This window comes from Paroedura picta, chromosome 2 (genome assembly GCF_049243985.1).
Source record: "Paroedura picta isolate Pp20150507F chromosome 2, Ppicta_v3.0, whole genome shotgun sequence".
NCBI lineage: Eukaryota > Metazoa > Chordata > Lepidosauria > Squamata > Gekkonidae > Paroedura > Paroedura picta.
Window position 1 is genome coordinate 31,569,736 of NC_135370.1, and position 18,501 is coordinate 31,588,236.

General features: G+C 44.7%; 1 protein-coding gene across 5 annotated transcripts in view; it reads left to right on the top strand.

The window, feature by feature from the left end:
* TTN (titin) overlaps positions 1 to 18,501 on the top strand; it is a 356,587-nt gene that overhangs the window by 300,987 nt on the left and 37,099 nt on the right. For all 5 annotated transcript variants that reach the window (XM_077319578.1, XM_077319579.1, XM_077319580.1 and 2 more), the window contains one exon: positions 323 to 17,425. In XM_077319578.1, the coding sequence (XP_077175693.1) occupies positions 323 to 17,425 (17,103 nt within the window). The remainder of the gene's footprint in view (positions 1 to 322; positions 17,426 to 18,501) is intronic.

The window sequence follows — 18,501 nt, forward strand, 5'->3', positions numbered from 1 at the left end:
ACCAAAGGTGTGGGTTGATTCCCAGGCGACCAGATGGCCCGGAATCTTAACTAAGCAGTTGGCACTTTGTTGAGACTTTGAGTTGTCTCCGCAAGGACACTTACAGTAAGATTGATACATCAGCATGGAGCCTCTCCCGCTGGGAAAAGGAAGGGAGGCTGGGAGTTAGCCGACAGGTTTATTGCTTTATGGCCTTGGCTGGGGCCGGCTGGTAAGAAGCCTCAAGGCATGCGAGAAACGAAACTTAGATGGCATGAATCGGGGTTCATGACACAAGGTTTCTAAACAAATATCCTTTCTGTCTTTCCTTTCATTGCTACAGATCCACCAGGACCTCCTTCAAATCCACGGGTAACTGATACCACAAAGACGTCTGCCAGTTTATCATGGGGGAAACCACATTATGATGGTGGGCTTGATATTATTGGCTATGTTGTGGAGCACCAGAAAGAAGGAGAAGAAACTTGGGTGAAGGATACGACAGGGACGGCTCTAAGAATCACAGAATTTGTTGTTGCTAATCTCCAGCCAGGAGCGAAGTACAATTTCAGAATTATGGCCATCAATGCTGTTGGAGTTGGTGAACCAGCACAGATCCCAAGCGTTGAGATCAAGGAACGTGAAATGATTCCTGATTTTGAATTAGATGCCGAACTGAGAAAAACTCTTGTCGTCAGAGCCGGACTGAGCATTCGGATATTTGTTCCGATCAGAGGACGTCCAACGCCTGAAGTGACGTGGACCAAAGACGATATCCCACTTAAGGCCCGCGCCAATATTGAAAATACAGACTCTTTCACTCTTCTCATTATCACAGAATGTAACCGATACGATGCAGGGAAGTACTTGATGACCCTGGAAAACGCGGCTGGAAAGAAGACCGGCTTTGTAAATGTCAAAGTTTTGGATACACCCGGGCCACCGATCAATCTTAAACCCAGAGAAATATCTAAAGATACCATCACCCTGCAATGGGATATGCCTCTAATCGATGGTGGCTCACGCATAACGAATTATATCGTTGAAAAACGCGAGTCGACGCGGAAAGCCTATGCAACAATCACAACGAACTGCCAGAAATGTTCTCTTCGGATTCCTAATTTGGCTGAAGGCTGTGAATATTACTTCAGGGTGTTGGCTGAAAATGAATTCGGAATTGGTGAGCCCGCTGAAACGGCAGAGCCTGTAAGAGCCACCGAAGCGCCATCCCCGCCGGAGAGCCTTAATATCATGGACATAACAAGGAACTCAGTCAGCCTTGCTTGGCCAAAGCCGGAACACGATGGTGGCAGCAAGATTACAGGTTATGTCATTGAAGCACAGAAAAAAGGTTCAACACAATGGGCGCATGTGAAAACTGTGAAAGCATTAGAATGCGTGGTGACGAACTTAACTGAAAACGAAGAATATACCTTCCAGGTTATGGCAGTTAACAGTGCTGGAAGAAGCGATCCAAGAGAAAGCCGGCCGGTTGTTGTCAAAGAACAAATGATGCTTCCAGAATTTGACTTGCGTGGCATTTATCAAAAAACGATCATTGCCAAAGCTGGTGACAATATCAAAGTGGAGATCCCTGTGCTTGGTCGCCCAAGGCCCACGGTGACTTGGAAGAAAGAGGACCAACTGCTTAAGCAAACTCAACGGGTAAACTTTGAAAATACGGCCACTGCAACCATCTTAACCATCAATGAATGCACGAGAAATGACAGCGGCAAATACCCACTTTCCGCTAAAAATATAATTGGTGAAGTTAGTGAAGTGATAACTATACAAGTGCATGACGTTCCCGGGCCCCCAACAGGACCAATCAAGTTTGATGAAGTTTCCTCTGATTTTGTCACTTTCTCATGGGAGCCTCCTTTGAATGATGGAGGTGTGCCAATCAGTAACTATGTCGTAGAAATGCGTAAGACTGATAGTACGGCCTGGGCTGAATTAGCAACGACAGTAATACGTACCACCTTTAAAGCAGCTCGCCTCGTGACTGGCACCCAGTACCAGTTCCGTGTTAAAGCTCAGAACAGATACGGTTCCGGTCCAGCCATCAGTTCAGATAATGTCATTGCTAGCTTTCCATTTAAGGTTCCTGGACATCCAGGCACTCCTCAGGTGGTTGCAGTCACAAAAGATTCAATGACCATAAGCTGGCATGAGCCTCTTACTGATGGAGGAAGTCCAATTTTGGGATACCATATTGAAAGAAAAGAACGGAATAGCATCCTCTGGCAGACTGTGAGTAAAGCTTTAGTAGTCGGCAACATCTTCAAATCCACCGGTCTGACAGATGGCATTGCTTATGAATTCCGAGTCATCGCAGAAAACATTGCAGGCAAAAGTAAGCCAAGTAAGCCCTCTGAGCCAACATTTGCCCTGGACCCTATCGATCCTCCTGGCAAACCAGTTCCTCTCAATATCACAAGACACGCAGTAACACTTAAATGGACAAAACCTGAGTATAATGGCGGCTTTAAGATCACCGGATACACTGTGGAAAGGAGAGACCTTCCCAATGGCCGATGGCTTAAGGCTAACTTTGGCAATATATTAGAAACTGAATTCACTGTTAGTGGACTCACCGAAGATGCTGCTTATGAATTCCGTGTGATTGCCAGAAATGCGGCTGGTGCTGTTAGCCCACCATCGGAACCATCAGATGCCATAACCTGCAGAGATGACATAGAAGCACCAAGGATAATGGTTGACGCCAGATACAAAGACACTCTAGTGTTGAAAGCAGGTGAAGTTTTCAGACTTGAAGCTGATGTTGCAGGTCGCCCTCCGCCAACTCTGACGTGGACAAAAGATGGAAAGGAGATTGAAGACTCTGCAAAATTAGAAATGAAAATCGCGGATTTCTCAACCGTTCTTACCAATAAGGACTCTGCAAGAAGAGATGGAGGCGCCTACACTCTTATGGCTTCTAATCCAGGGGGCTTTGCAAAACACGTTTTTAACGTCAAAGTTCTAGACAGACCAGGTCCTCCTGAAGGGCCACTGGCTGTATCGGATGTCACGTCAGAAAAATGTGTACTGTCATGGCTACCACCTTTGGAAGATGGAGGCGCCGCCATTGATCATTATGTTGTTGAAAAACGTGAGACGAGTAGATTGGCATGGACAAGCGTAGCCACAGAAGTGCCAGTAACAAAATTAAAGGTCACCAAGCTGTTGAAAAGCAATGAGTATGTATTCCGTGTTATGGCTGTTAACAAATATGGGGTCGGTGAAGCTCTGGAATCCGAGCCTGTTCTTGCAGTCAATCCATACGTACCACCTGATCCACCCAAGATGCCTGAAGTCACAGCTGCTAACAAGGATTCAATGATTGTTTGCTGGGGACATCCTGATTCTGATGGTGGAAGCCCTATAACCAATTACATTGTAGAACGTCGCGATAGAGCAGGCCTTCGCTGGGTGAAGTGTAACAAGCGTATCGTTACGGACTTGCGCTATAAAGTCTCTGGGCTGACAGAAGGTCACGAATATGAGTACAGAATAAAGGCTGAAAACGCTGCTGGCGTAAGTGAACCAAGTCCGTGCAGCGAGTTCTACAAAGCTGCTGATACCGTGTTTAAACCAGGTCCTCCCGGGAATCCTCGCGTCTTAGATACAAGCAAGTCTTCAATTACAATTGCTTGGAATAAACCAATCTACGACGGTGGGTCAGAGATCACAGGCTACATGGTTGAAATAACCATCCCTGAAGAAGATGACTGGAAAATTGTAACTCCGCCAGCTGGTTTAACAGCGACTTCCTTTACCATCACTAATCTAAAAGAAAACCAGGAGTATAAAATCAGAATATATGCCATGAACTCCGAAGGCATTGGAGAACCTGCTCTTGTTCCTGGGACACCCAAGGCAGAAGAAAGGATGCTGCCGCCAGAGATTGAACTTGATGCAGATCTACGTAAAGTTGTGACTATTAGAGCTTGCTGCACTTTGAGGCTCTTTGTCCCAATAAAAGGAAGACCGGCACCTGAAGCCAAATGGTCAAGAGAACATGGAGAGTCTTTAGACAAAGCCACCATTGAATCCACAAGCTCTTTTACGCTATTGACAGTTGGCAATGTGAACAGATTTGACAGTGGCAAGTACATACTGACTGTAGAAAACAGTTCGGGCAGCAAATCAGCATTTGTGATTGTGAGAGTTCTTGATACGCCCGGCGCACCACAGAACCTGAAGATAAAAGAGGTCACAAAGTCATCTGTCACAGTTATGTGGGACCCTCCACTCATAGATGGTGGCTCCAAAATAAAGAACTATATTATTGAGAAGCGGGAGGCAACAAGAAAAGCCTACTCGACTGTTATGGCCAATTGCCACAAGACCAGCTGGAAAGTAGACAATCTGCAGGAAGGCTGTAATTACTATTTCAGGGTCCTCGCTGAAAATGAATATGGCATCGGTCTCCCAGTTGAAACATCAGAATCAGTCAAGGCATCAGAAAGGCCTCTTCCCCCAGGGAAAATAACTTTATTAGACGTAACAAGAAAAAGTGTCTCTTTATCCTGGGAGAAACCTGAGCATGATGGAGGAAGCAGAATTTTGGGCTACATTGTAGAAATGCAAAGCAAAGGCAGCGACAAGTGGGCCACGTGTGCCACTGTCAAAACCACGGAAGCGACCGTGACTGGATTGATTCAGGGCGAAGAATATGCTTTCCGCGTTTCTGCGCAGAATGAAAAAGGAATCAGTGATCCTCGACAACTGAGTGTACCAGTCATTGCTAAAGATCTTGTGATACCACCAGCCTTCAAACTGTTGTTTACTACTTTCAGTGTACTAGCGGGTGAAGACTTAAAGGTTGATGTTCCATTTGTTGGCCGACCTAAGCCAGCTGTAACATGGACTAAAGATAATATTCCACTAAAGCAAACAACTAGAGTACATGAAGAAAGCACAGAGAACAACTCGTTGCTAACAATAAAGGAAGCTTGCAGAGAAGATGTCGGACAGTATTTAGTGAAACTTTCAAATTCTGCTGGTGAAGCCACTGAAATTCTGAATATTGTTGTTCTGGACAAGCCGGGACCTCCAACTGGACCAGTAAAGATTGATGAAGTAACAGCCGACAGCATTACCATCTCTTGGCAGCCGCCCAAATATGACGGTGGCAGCTCTATCAACAATTACATCGTAGAAAAACGAGACACTTCCACCACTGCTTGGCAGATGGTTTCAGCTACAGTTGCCCGAACAACTATCAAAGCGTGCCGATTAAAGACTGGAAGTGAATACCAATTCAGAATTGCAGCTGAAAACAGATATGGCAAGAGTCCTTATCTCACATCTGAGTCGGTGGTAGCCCAGTTTCCATACAAGCTACCTGGCCCACCTGGAACTCCTTTTGCATCAGAAGTCTCCAGAGACAGTATGGTTGTGCAGTGGAACGAACCTGTCAATGACGGTGGTAGCAGAATTATTGGGTATCACTTGGAGCGCAAGGAAAGGAACAGCATTCTGTGGGTTAAGCTGAACAAAACAGCAATACCCGACACTAAATATAAAACCACTGGGCTTGAGGAAGGCCTGGAATATGAATTCAGAGTCTACGCAGAAAACATTGTTGGCATTGGAAAGGCCAGTAAAGGGTCAGAATGCTACACAGCTCACGATCCATGTGATCCTCCAGGGCGTCCTGAGCCTATCATTGTCACGCGGAATTCCGTTACCCTTCAGTGGAAGAAACCAGAATATGACGGTGGGAGTAAGATCACAGGCTACATTGTTGAAAAGAAGGAACTACCAGATGGCCGCTGGATGAAAGCAAGCTTTACCAACGTAATTGAGACTCAGTTTACAGTAACTGGCCTCGTAGAAGATCAGAGGTACGAATTCCGTGTCATCGCACGCAATTCCGCAGGTGTCTTCAGCGAGCCATCGGAAAGCTCAGGGGCGGTCACAGCCCGAGACGAAGTAGATCCACCTCATATAAGCATGGATCCCAAATTTAAAGAAACAATTACTTTGCATGCTGGTGAGTCATTCAAGATCGATGCTGACGTCCGTGGCAAACCGTTGCCCACCATCCAGTGGCTGAAAGGAGATCGGGAACTAGCAAATACAGCCCGCTTGGAAATTAAAAGTACTGATTTTGCCACAAGCTTAAGCGTGAAGGAGGCCATTCGTGTCGACAGCGGACATTACATTTTGCTGGCGAAAAATGTTGCAGGAGAAAAAACAGCTTCAATTCATGTCAAGGTGCTTGACAGACCCGGCCCACCTGAAGGACCTGCTGTAATAACAGGTGTGACTGCTGAAAAGTGCTTGCTGTCATGGAAGCCTCCACTGCAGGATGGTGGTAGTGACATTTCACATTATGTTGTTGAAAGAAGAGAAACAAGCCGCTTAGTCTGGACTTTAGTCGATGCCAACGTACAATCCCTTAGTTGCAAAGTTACTAAGCTCTTAGAAGGAAATGAATATATCTTCCGCATCATGGCTGTGAATAAATATGGTGTTGGTGAACCTCTTGAATCTGAACCCGCCCTTGCAAAAAATCCATTTGTGGTACCACAGGCACCAAAGGCACCAGATGTCACAGCTGTTACCAAGGACTCTATGATCGTTGTATGGGACAGACCAGCCTCTGATGGTGGCAGTGAAATTCTGGGTTATATCCTAGAAAAACGGGATAAAGAAGGCATTCGATGGACAAGATGCAACAAACGCTTGATCAGTGAACTTCGATACCGAGTTACTGGACTTATAGAAAATCATGATTATGAATACCGAGTCTCAGCAGAAAACGCAGCTGGCACTAGTGAACCCAGCCCACCTTCTACTTACTTCAAGGCTTGTGACCCTATATACAAACCAGGTCCTCCTAACAATCCCAAGGCAATAGATGTTACAAGATCTTCAGTTTTCCTTTCCTGGGGTAAACCCATCTATGACGGTGGCTCTGAAATTCAAGGGTACATTGTGGAAAAATGTGATGTAAGTGTTGGAGACTGGACAATTTGTACGCCGCCAACTGGAATCAAGAAAACAAATATGGAAGTTGAAAAATTAGCGGAGAAGCATGAATACAAATTCCGTATTTGTGCTGTTAATAAAGCGGGAGTAGGTGAGCATGCTGATGTTCCCGGAACTATTATTGTTGAAGAAAAGCTGGAGGCTCCAGACCTTGATCTTGACATGGAACTGAGGAAAGTTATAAACGTAAGAGCTGGTGGTTCCTTAAGATTATTTGTCCCTATCAGAGGGCGTCCAACACCTGAAGTCAAATGGGGTAAGGTGGATGGTGACATCAGAGAGACAGCTATTATCGACAGCACGAGCAGCTTTACCTCATTGGTTCTTGACAATGTGAATAGATTTGACTCTGGGAAATACACGCTAACTTTAGAAAACAGCAGCGGATCAAAGTCCGCCTTTGTCAGCGTCAGAGTCCTAGATACCCCAGGTCCTCCAATCAACCTGAAAATTAAAGAGATCACCAAAGACTCCGTCTCTCTTGCATGGGAGCCTCCTGTGATAGACGGTGGATCTAAAATTAAAAATTATGTCATTGAAAAGCGTGAAGCCACAAGAAAAGCCTATGCAGCTGTTGTAACAAATTGCCACAAGACCTCCTGGAAAGTGGATCAACTTCAGGAAGGCTGCTATTATTACTTTAGAGTCTGTGCAGAGAACGAATTTGGAGTTGGCCTGCCAGCAGAGACCACTGATCCAGTCAAAGTTGCTGAAGTTCCTCAACCTCCAGGCAAGATAACAGTGGATGATGTCACTAGAAACAGCGTGTCCTTGAGCTGGGCAAAGCCTGAACATGATGGTGGAAGCAAAATTCTACAATATATAGTAGAAATGCAAGTTAAAGGCAGCGACAGATGGTCAGAGTGTACGCGAGTTAAAGCCCTTGAGGCAGTTGTCACCAATCTAACTCAAGGAGAAGAGTATCTCTTTAGAGTAATAGCTGTAAATGAAAAGGGTAGGAGCGATCCACGCTCACTTGCTGTTCCAATAACGGCTAAAGACCTAGTTATTGAACCTGATGTAAGACCTACATTCCACAGTTACAGTATACAAGTGGGACAAGACTTAAAGGTTGAAATACCGATAGCTGGCCGCCCTAAGCCTACTATTACATGGGCAAAAGACGGGATACCCTTAAAACAGACAACTAGGGTTAATGTCAGTGATTCACCCAACCTGACGATCCTGAATATTAAAGAAATAAACAAAGATGACAGTGGAAGATACGAAATCACTGTGGCCAATGTTGTCGGGCAGAAATCTGCAACTGTTGAAATTATCACACTGGACAAGCCTGATCCTCCAAAGGGCCCTGTCAAATTCGACGACATTAGTGCTGAAAGTATTACACTGTCATGGAACCCTCCGGCATATACAGGGGGCTGCCAAATCACCAATTACATTGTTCATAAGAGAGATACAACCACCACTGTATGGGACACCGTGTCAGCCACTGTTGCAAGAACGACGCTAAAGGTGACCAAGCTCAAAACCGGCTCAGAATATCAGTTTAGGATATTTGCCGAAAATAGGTATGGACAGAGCTTTGCCTTGGAATCTGATGCTGTTGTTGCTCAGTATCCCTATAAAGAACCTGGACCCCCTGGCACACCATTTGTGACAACAGTTACCAAAGACTCTATGGTTGTCCAGTGGCATGAACCAATAAATGATGGCGGAAGTCGAATTTTAGGTTATCATCTAGAGAGAAAGGAAAGAAATAGCATTCTGTGGACAAAAGTAAACAAGACAGTTATTCAAGACACATGTTATAAGGCAGCTAACCTTGAAGAAGGCATTGAATATGAATTTAGAGTGTCTGCAGAAAATATCGTCGGTGTAGGCAAAACAAGCAAAGTTTCAGAATGCTGTGTAGCTCGTGACGCATGTGACCCACCAGGATGTCCAGAGGCTATTGTTGTTAAGAGAAGCTCAATTACCCTGCAGTGGACAAAGCCAGAATACGATGGGGGCAGCAAAATTACAGGGTATATAGTAGAGAAACGCGATTTGCCTGAGGGCCGCTGGATGAAAGCCAGCTTCACAAATATACTTGAAACTCAGTTTACTGTCTCTGGTCTTACTGAAGACCAAAGATATGAATTTAGAGTCATTGCAAGAAATGCTGCTGGGGCTGTAAGCAAACCTTCTGATAGTACAGGACCAATAACAGCCAAAGATGAAGTTGAGCTTCCAAGAATTTCCATGGACCCAAAATACAAAGATGCAATTGTTGTAAATGCTGGAGAAACATTCAGACTGGAGGCGGACGTCTATGGGAAGCCAATCCCCACTATTACATGGCTAAAGGGAGATGCAGAACTTGAGGAAACTGCTCGATGTGAAATAAGGAATACAGACTTTAAGGCATTAGTGACCGTCAAAGATGCCATACGTGTTGACGGTGGGCAGTACATTTTACAGGCCTCCAACATTGCAGGAACAAAATCAGTGCCGATCACAGTAAAAGTACTGGATAGACCAGGGCCTCCAGAAAGCATTCAAGTGTCTGGAGTAACGTCTGAAAAGTGCTCTTTAGCATGGGCTCCACCTGTCCATGATGGTGGCAGTGACATTTCTCACTACATAATCGAGAAGAGAGAAACAAGCCGTCTTGCTTGGACAGTTGTTGCTTCAGATGTTGTAGCCACCATGTTGAAGGTTACCAAACTTCTGGAAGGAAATGAGTATATCTTCCGTATAATGGCAGTTAATAAATATGGAGTCGGTGAAGCTCTGGAATCTGCTCCGGTACTGATGAAAAATCCGTTTGTGGTTCCTGGACCGCCCAAGTGTCTAGAAGTCAGCAACATTACAAGAGATTCTATGACTGTCTGTTGGAATCGTCCCGACAGTGATGGCGGAAGTGAAATAGTTAACTACATTGTGGAGAAAAGAGACAGAGCAGGCATCAGATGGGTGAAATGTAATAAACGTCGTATTACAGACTTGCGATTAAGAGTCACGGGGCTAACAGAAGATCATGAGTATGAATTTAGAGTATCTGCTGAAAATGCGGCCGGAACTGGTGAACCAAGTCAGGTTACTCCGTACTGCAAAGCGTGTGACCCTATGTTCAAGCCTGGCCCACCCACTAATGCTCACGCTGTGGATACCACCAAGAACTCAATTACAGTTGCCTGGGGTAAACCTATTTACGACGGGGGCAGTGAGATCCTGGGATATATTGTGGAAATCTGCAAAGCAGACGAAGAAGAATGGTCTGTCGTTACACCCCAGACTGGCCTGAGAGTCAATCGTTTTGAGATCAAAAAGCTTATTGAACATCAAGAGTACAAACTCAGAGTGTGCGCCCTCAACAAAGTCGGAGTCGGCGAGGCTGCGACCGTTCCGGGCACAGTCAAACCAGAAGATAAACTCGAGGCTCCAGAACTGGATATCGACTCAGAGCTAAGGAAAGGCATTGTTGTTAGAGCCGGTTCGTCTGTAAGAATAAACATACCATTCAAAGGACGGCCAACTCCTGAAATTGCATGGTCTAAAGAAGAAGGAGAATTTACAGATAAGGTTCAAATCGAAAGAGGGCTGAATTACACTCAACTATCAATTGATTATTGTGATAGAAATGATGCCGGAAAGTACGTGCTCAAACTGGAGAACAGCAGTGGCTCCAAGTCGGCGTTTGTTACTGTTAAAGTTCTTGACACCCCGGGGCCACCGCAAAACTTAGTTGTGAAAGAAATACGAAAAGATTATGCTGTACTGACATGGGAACCCCCAGTGAATGATGGCGGCGCCAAGATAAAGAACTATGTGATTGACAAACGTGAGTCGACCAGAAAAGCATACGCAAACGTGAGCGCCAAGTGTAGCAAAACGAGCTTCAAAGTGGAAAATCTTACAGAAGGAGGCATTTATTATTTCCGAGTTATGGCTGAAAATGAATATGGAATCGGTGCGCCGGTTGAAACGGCGGATGCCTCCAAGGCCTCCGAGCCCCCCTTGCCTCCTGGCAAAGTGACACTCACTGACGTGACTCAGAGAAGTGCGTCCTTTATGTGGGAGAAGCCTGAACACGACGGAGGAAGCAGGATTTTGGGATACGTTGTCGAAATGCAACCGAAAGGAGCCGACAAATGGACGGTTGTTACCGAGACCAAAGTCTGCAATGCAGTCGTGTCTGGTTTGAGTTCTGGACACGAGTATCAGTTCCGTGTCTTGGCCTACAATGAAAAAGGCAAGAGCGATCCCAGACTTCTAGGAGTCCCTGTGATTGCCAAAGACCTCACGATTCAGCCAAGTTTTAAACTGATGTTCAACACGTTCACCGTCCAAGCCGGAGAAGATCTTAAAGTAGAAGTCCCCTTTGTAGCTCGACCCAAGCCTACTATCACTTGGGAGAAAGACGGTCAACCTCTGAAACAAACAACCAGGTTGCATGTTGAAGATACAGCAGCATCAACCACCTTGCTTATTAAAGAAAGCAACAAGGATGACTTTGGGAAATACACCGTCACCGCCACTAACGCAGCAGGCACAGCAACAGAGCATATTAGTATCATCGTGTTGGAAAAGCCTGGCCCGCCGAAAGGACCGATCCGCTTTGACGAAGTTAGCTCCAACTTTGTTGTATTATCATGGGATCCACCAGGGTATACCGGTGGCTGCCAGATATCCAATTACATAGTCGAGAAACGTGACACCACCACTACCGCCTGGCAGATGGTATCAGCAACCGTTGCAAGAACAACTATTAAAGTAACAAAACTTAAAACGGGTTCGGAATACCAGTTTAGAGTGAGTGCTGAAAACCGGTATGGAAAGAGCTCTCCGTTAGATTCGAAAGCAGTCCTTGTGCAGTATCCCTATAAAGAACCGGGGCCACCTGGAACACCATTTGTCACTACAGCTACTAAAGACTACATGATAGTACAGTGGCATGAGCCAGTTAATGATGGAGGAAGCAAAGTCCTTGGATATCACATAGAGCGTAAAGACAAGAACAGCATTCTTTGGATGAAGTTGAATAAGACTCCTGTCCAGGACACCAAATACAAAACTGAAGGTCTTGAAGAAGGTCTTGAATATGAATTCAGAGTTTCTGCTGAGAATATTGTGGGCATTGGGAAGGTCAGCAAAACATCGGAACTCTATGTCGCCCGAGATGCCTGTGATCCACCTGGCCGTCCAGACGCCATTGTTATCACTAGAAATTATATAACGCTAAAATGGAAAAAACCTGAATACGATGGTGGCAGCAAAATCACCGGCTATATTGTAGAAAAGAGGGAATTGCCCGAAGGCCGTTGGATGAAAGCCAGTTTTACGAATGTCATAGAAACTGAGTTTACAGTAACTGGCCTTGTGGAAGACCAAAGATACGAATTTAGAGTAATTGCAAGGAATGCAGCTGGTAGCTTAAGTGAACCATCTGAAAGCACGGGGCCGATTATCGCTAGAGATGAAATTGAAGCACCGAGCGCATCGCTGGATCCAAAATACAAAGATGTCATTGTTGTCCATGCAGGAGAAACATTTATTCTTGAAGCTGATATCCATGGAAAACCTATTCCTGATATTGTATGGTCAAAAGATGGGAAAGAATTTGAAGAAGCAACTGCAAGAATGGAAATCAAGTCTACTATTGAACGAACAACCCTCACAGTCAAAGATTGCATCAGAGTCGATGGAGGCATTTATACACTTAAACTGAGCAACGTTGGTGGCACAAAGTCTATACCAATAACTGTAAAAGTACTTGATAGACCAGGCCCTCCAGAAGGTCCTTTGAAGGTTACTGGTGTGACCGCAGAAAAATGTTACTTGGCATGGGGACCACCTTTACACGATGGTGGCTCTAACATTTCCCATTACATCATAGAAAAGAGAGAGACAAGCCGGCTTTCATGGACGCAAGTGGCCTCTGATGTGCAAGCCCTGAACCATAAAGTAACTAAACTTCTCCCAGGCAATGAATACATTTTCCGTGTCATGGCTGTCAACAAATATGGAATCGGTGAGCCGCTGGAATCTGAGCCTGTGTTGGCTTGTAACCCATACAAACCTCCAGGTCCTCCTTCAACACCTGAAGTTTCCGCAATCACAAAAGATTCTATGGTTGTTACCTGGTGTCGCCCCACTGATAACGGCGGAGCTGAAATTGAAGGCTACATCTTAGAAAAGCGAGACAAAGATGGCATTCGATGGACCAAGTGCAATAAAAAGAGACTGACAGACTTACGATACAGAGTAACTGGACTTACAGATGGTCATTTCTACGAGTTTAAAGTTTCTGCTGAAAATGCTGCTGGAGTTGGTGAACCTAGTGAGCCATCCATCTTTTACCGTGCTTGTGATGCCATCTATCCACCAGGTCCACCAAGCAATCCAAAGGTAACAGACACTTCCAGATCATCTGTGTCCCTTGCATGGAACAAGCCTATTTATGATGGCGGTGCTCCAGTGAAAGGATACATTGTGGAAGTAAAAGAATCTGCCGCCGATGAATGGACAACCTGCACACCACCATCGGGATTACAGGGGAAACAATTCACAGTAACACAACTGAAAGAGAATAATGAGTACAACTTCCGTATTTGTGCTATCAACTCCGAAGGCGTTGGAGAACCAGCCACTATCCCTGGGAGTGTGGTTGCAGCTGAAAAGATTGAACCTCCTGAAATAGAACTAGATGCGGATCTCCGGAAAGTTGTCACCGTACGTGCCAGTGGGACACTGCGTTTGTTTGTCACTATCAAAGGCAGGCCAGAGCCAGAAGTGAAATGGGAAAAAGCAGAAGGCACTCTGAGTGACAGGGCTCAGGTTGAGGTCACCAGTTCGTATACGATGTTGGTCATTGACAACGTCAACAGATTTGACAGTGGGAAATATAATCTGACTTTAGAAAACAATAGTGGCAAAAAATCAGCATTTGTTAACGTGAGAGTGCTTGACACGCCAAGCGCACCTGTGAACTTGACCATCAGAGAAGTGAAGAAAGATTGTGTGACACTAGCTTGGGAGCCACCATTGATTGATGGTGGAGCTAAAATTACAAACTACATTGTTGAAAAGCGAGAAACGACAAGAAAGGCCTATGCCACGATTACAAACAACTGCACTAAGAATGTCTTCAGGATTGAACAGCTACAGGAAGGATGTAGTTACTACTTCCGTGTCTTGGCTGCAAATGAATATGGAGTTGGCTTGCCGGCAGAAACAAGCGAACCTGTTAAGGCTTCGGAACCACCCTATCCACCTGGAAAAGTGACTCTTGTGGATGTCACCCGCCATACAGCTACAATTAAATGGGAGAAACCAGAAAGTGATGGTGGCAGCAAAATCACTGGCTACCTAGTGGAAATGCAAACTAAAGGAAGTGAAAAATGGAGCACCTGCACACAGGTGAAGACATTAGAAGCAACAATATCAGGGCTGAGCATGGGAGAAGAATACACTTTCCGAGTACGTGCTGTTAATGAAAAAGGAAAAAGTGATCCACGACAGCTTGGGGTTCCAGTGGTCGCAAAGGACATCGAAATCCAGCCTTCAGTGGAGCTCCTTTTCAATACTTTCAGTGTTAAAGCTGGTGATGATCTTAAGATTGAGGTGCCCATCAGAGGAAGACCAGTTCCATCCGTTAGCTGGAAAAAAGATGGATTGCCTTTAAGAGAGACCACAAGAGTAAATGTCCAAACGTCCAAAACATCAACGTTACTCATAATCAAGGAAGCATCAAGAGAAGATGTAGGAAGTTATGAATTGCATGTTTCAAACAGTGCTGGCTCTACAACTGCTTCTATCACTGTAATTGTACTTGATAGGCCAGGACCACCAACCGCATTACACATTGATAACGTTAGCGCTGATAATATCAGCATATCATGGAAACCCCCAGAGTATGACGGTGGTTGTCAAATTAATAATTATATTGTGGAGAAGAGAGAAACAACAACGACATCATGGAGTGTTGTTTCCGGAGCAGTCGCACGAACATCAATTAAAGTTGTTCGCTTAACCACAGGATCAGAATATCAGTTCCGTGTTTGTGCAGAAAATCGCTACGGCAAGAGTACATATGTTGAAACTACACCTGTTGTCGCAGAATATCCATATAATCCTCCTGGACCCCCTGGTACTCCTCAAGTTGTACAAGCAACCAAAGCATTCATGGTTGTAAGCTGGCAGGAGCCAGTTAATGATGGAGGCACCAAAATACTTGGATATCACCTTGAACGTAAAGAAAGAAGCAGCATTCTTTGGACTAAAGTAAATAAAGCCCTCATTGCTGACACACAAATGAAAGTCACAGGCCTTGACGAAGGACTGTTGTATGAATATCGTGTCTATGCTGAAAACATTGTAGGAATAGGTAAATGTAGCAAATCATGTGAGCCTGTAGCTGCAAGGGACCCATGTGATCCTCCTGGCCAACCAGAAGTTACTAACATTACAAGAACATGTGTCTCATTGGCATGGACCAAACCAGGATATGATGGTGGTGCGAAGATCACAGGTTATATTATTGAGCGGAAAGAACTACCAGATGGTCGTTGGCTGAAGTGCAACTTCACCAATGTACAGGAAACCTTCTTTGATGTAACGGGGCTTACAGAAGACCAGAGATATGAATTCCGTATCATTGCTAGGAATGCTGCTGGATTATTTAGTGAGCCATCAGAATCAACTGGGCCAGTGACTGTAAAAGATGATGTTGATGCTCCAAGAATTATGATGGATGTCAAATTTAGGGATGTTGTAGTGGTTAAAGCTGGAGAGATCTTGAAAATCAATGCTGATATTGCGGGACGACCTTTACCAGTCGTTTCCTGGACAAAAGATGGGAAGGAAATTGAGGAAAAAGCAAGAGTTGAAATTGTCTCAACAGATCATACTACTGCAATCACTGTTAAAGACTGCATCCGACGTGATTCAGGGCAATACGTGCTAACTTTGCAAAATGTTGCAGGAACAAGATCATTAGCTGTCAATTGTAAAGTACTTGACAGACCTGGTCCACCAGCAGGCCCTCTAGAAATAACAGGACTTACTGCAGAGAAGTGTCACCTGTCATGGGGACCACCTCAAGAAAATGGAGGTGCAGATATTGACCATTACATTGTGGAAAAGCGAGAGACCAGTAGAATTGCTTGGACTCTTTGTGAAGCAGAATATCCAGCCACATCCTGCAAAGTCACAAAACTACTCAGAGGAAACGAATACATCTTTAGAGTGATGGGTGTTAACAAATATGGTGTCGGTGAACCTTTGGAGAGTCATGCTGTGAAGGCTCAAGATCCTTTTACTGTTCCAACCCCACCCACATCTTTAGAGCTTACTAGTGTGACGAAAGATTCCATGACCCTTTGTTGGGCAAGGCCAGAAAGTGATGGGGGCAATGAAATTTCTGGATATGTCATTGAAAGGCGTGAGAAAAACAGCCTGCGTTGGATCCGTGTAAACAAAAAGCCAGTTTATGACCTAAGAGTAAAATCTCTGGGTCTGCGGGAGGGATGTGAATATGAATATCGTGTGTATGCAGAAAATGCTGCTGGTCTTAGTCCTCCTAGTGATGCATCACCACTCGTGAAAGCAGAAGATCCAATTTTCCTGCCTTCACCTCCATCTAGGCCCAAGATTCTGGACTCTACAAGGTCAAATATAACAGTAGGATGGACAAAACCATTATTTGATGGAGGTTCACCTGTTACTGGATACACAGTTGAGTACAAAACAACTAGTGAAACTAACTGGTCAACTGCTATTCAAAGCTTAAGAGGCACAGAATACACCATAATTGGCCTGACATCCGGAGCTGAATATGTTTTCAGAGTGAGGTCTATCAACAAAGTCGGTGCTAGTGATCCAAGCGACGTATCAGAACCTCAAGTGGCAAAGGAACGGGAAGAAGAACCGGCTTTCGACATTGACAACGAAATGAGAAAGACATTAGTTGTGAAAGCTGGAGGATCGTTTACAATGACCGTACCTTTCAGAGGAAAACCAATCCCCAATGTACTTTGGAGTAAGCCAGATACCGACCTCCGCACACAAGCGGCTATTGATACCTCAGATAACTGCACCTCACTTACCGTTGAAAAAGCAACCAGAAATGATTCTGGGAAGTACACTTTAACATTACAAAATATCATAGGCACAGCTACCCTGACGCTGGTTGTCAAAGTCCTTGACTCACCAGGACCTCCATCTAATATTTCTGTAAAAGACGTAACAAAAGAATCGGCTGTTTTATCTTGGGACGCTCCTGAGAATGATGGTGGTGCTCCTGTGAAGAAGTATTACATTGAAAAACGAGAAGCCAGCAAGAAAGCTTGGGTCACGGTGACGAACAATTGCCCTCGTCTTTCCTACAAAGTCACCCATCTCCAAGAAGGTGGAATTTATTACTTCAGAGTCTCCGGAGAAAATGAGTTTGGCGTTGGAGTTCCCACTGAAACCAGGGAAGGAGTTAAAATAACAGGTTGGTCTCCAAAGAACTATTTTCATTTTATACCATGTACCATATATGTGTAGTCCAAAATAAGTCCTGCTGAGTTCAAATGGGGCTTGCTCTCAAGGTATTACTCATAAGGCTGCAGTCATCATTGGTTATTAATGATAATGAAAATGATATTCCTGATACTGCATACTAATTTATTATAAAACACTAATAAAAAATGTTAGTGTTAGGAAAAAACTAAGAAGTCTCACAACACTTTATATGCAACACTACCATCAAGAGCCAGCTTTGTGTAGTGGTTAAGAGTGTGGACTTCTAATCTGGTGAGCTGGGTTTGATTCCCCACTCCCCAACATGCGACCAGCTGGGTGACCTTCAGCTCATCACAGCACTGGTAGAGCTGTTTTGACTGAGCAGTAATATCAGGGCTCTCTCAGCCTCACCCACCTCACAGGGTGTCTGTTGTGGGGAGAGGAGAGGGAAGCCGCTTTGAGACTCCTTTGGGTAGAGAAAAGTGGCATATAAAGAACCAACTCTTCTTTTTCTAAAGCCCCTGAAGCTCCAAGTAAAAATAACGGGTCAGGGAATCTTGCCTATATAGACATATTTATTAAACACAAACATACAATAAACATATCTCAGGCACCCATTCAACGAGACTTTTGTACGTAATGTTAATAATCAGTTCCTCTGTTTCATTTGTGCCATTTCAAGAACCTGAGATCTAGAAATCTAGAATGGTGATTTATTCTCAAGATTTAGTCATCAATATGAAATGCCTACCCTGCATGGGTTGTTAGTAGCCACAGTAAGTGGGGGAAAGAATTGCCCAAAATTCCAAAATGTCCCCCATTTGTCTCCAAAAGTTCTAGCCTGCCTTTCTCAAAAAGTCTCAAGATTGTCCCCATCACAGATTGAGATTGTACCCTCACCAGCCATATAGCCACAGCTAAGAATCAGTGCTATAATAAGGTAAAGGTAAAGGTATCCCCTGTGCAAGCACCAAGTCATGTCTGACCCTCGAGGTGACGCCCTCTAGCGTTTTCATGGCAGTCTCAATACGGGGAGGTTTGCCAGTGCCTTCCCCAGTCATTACC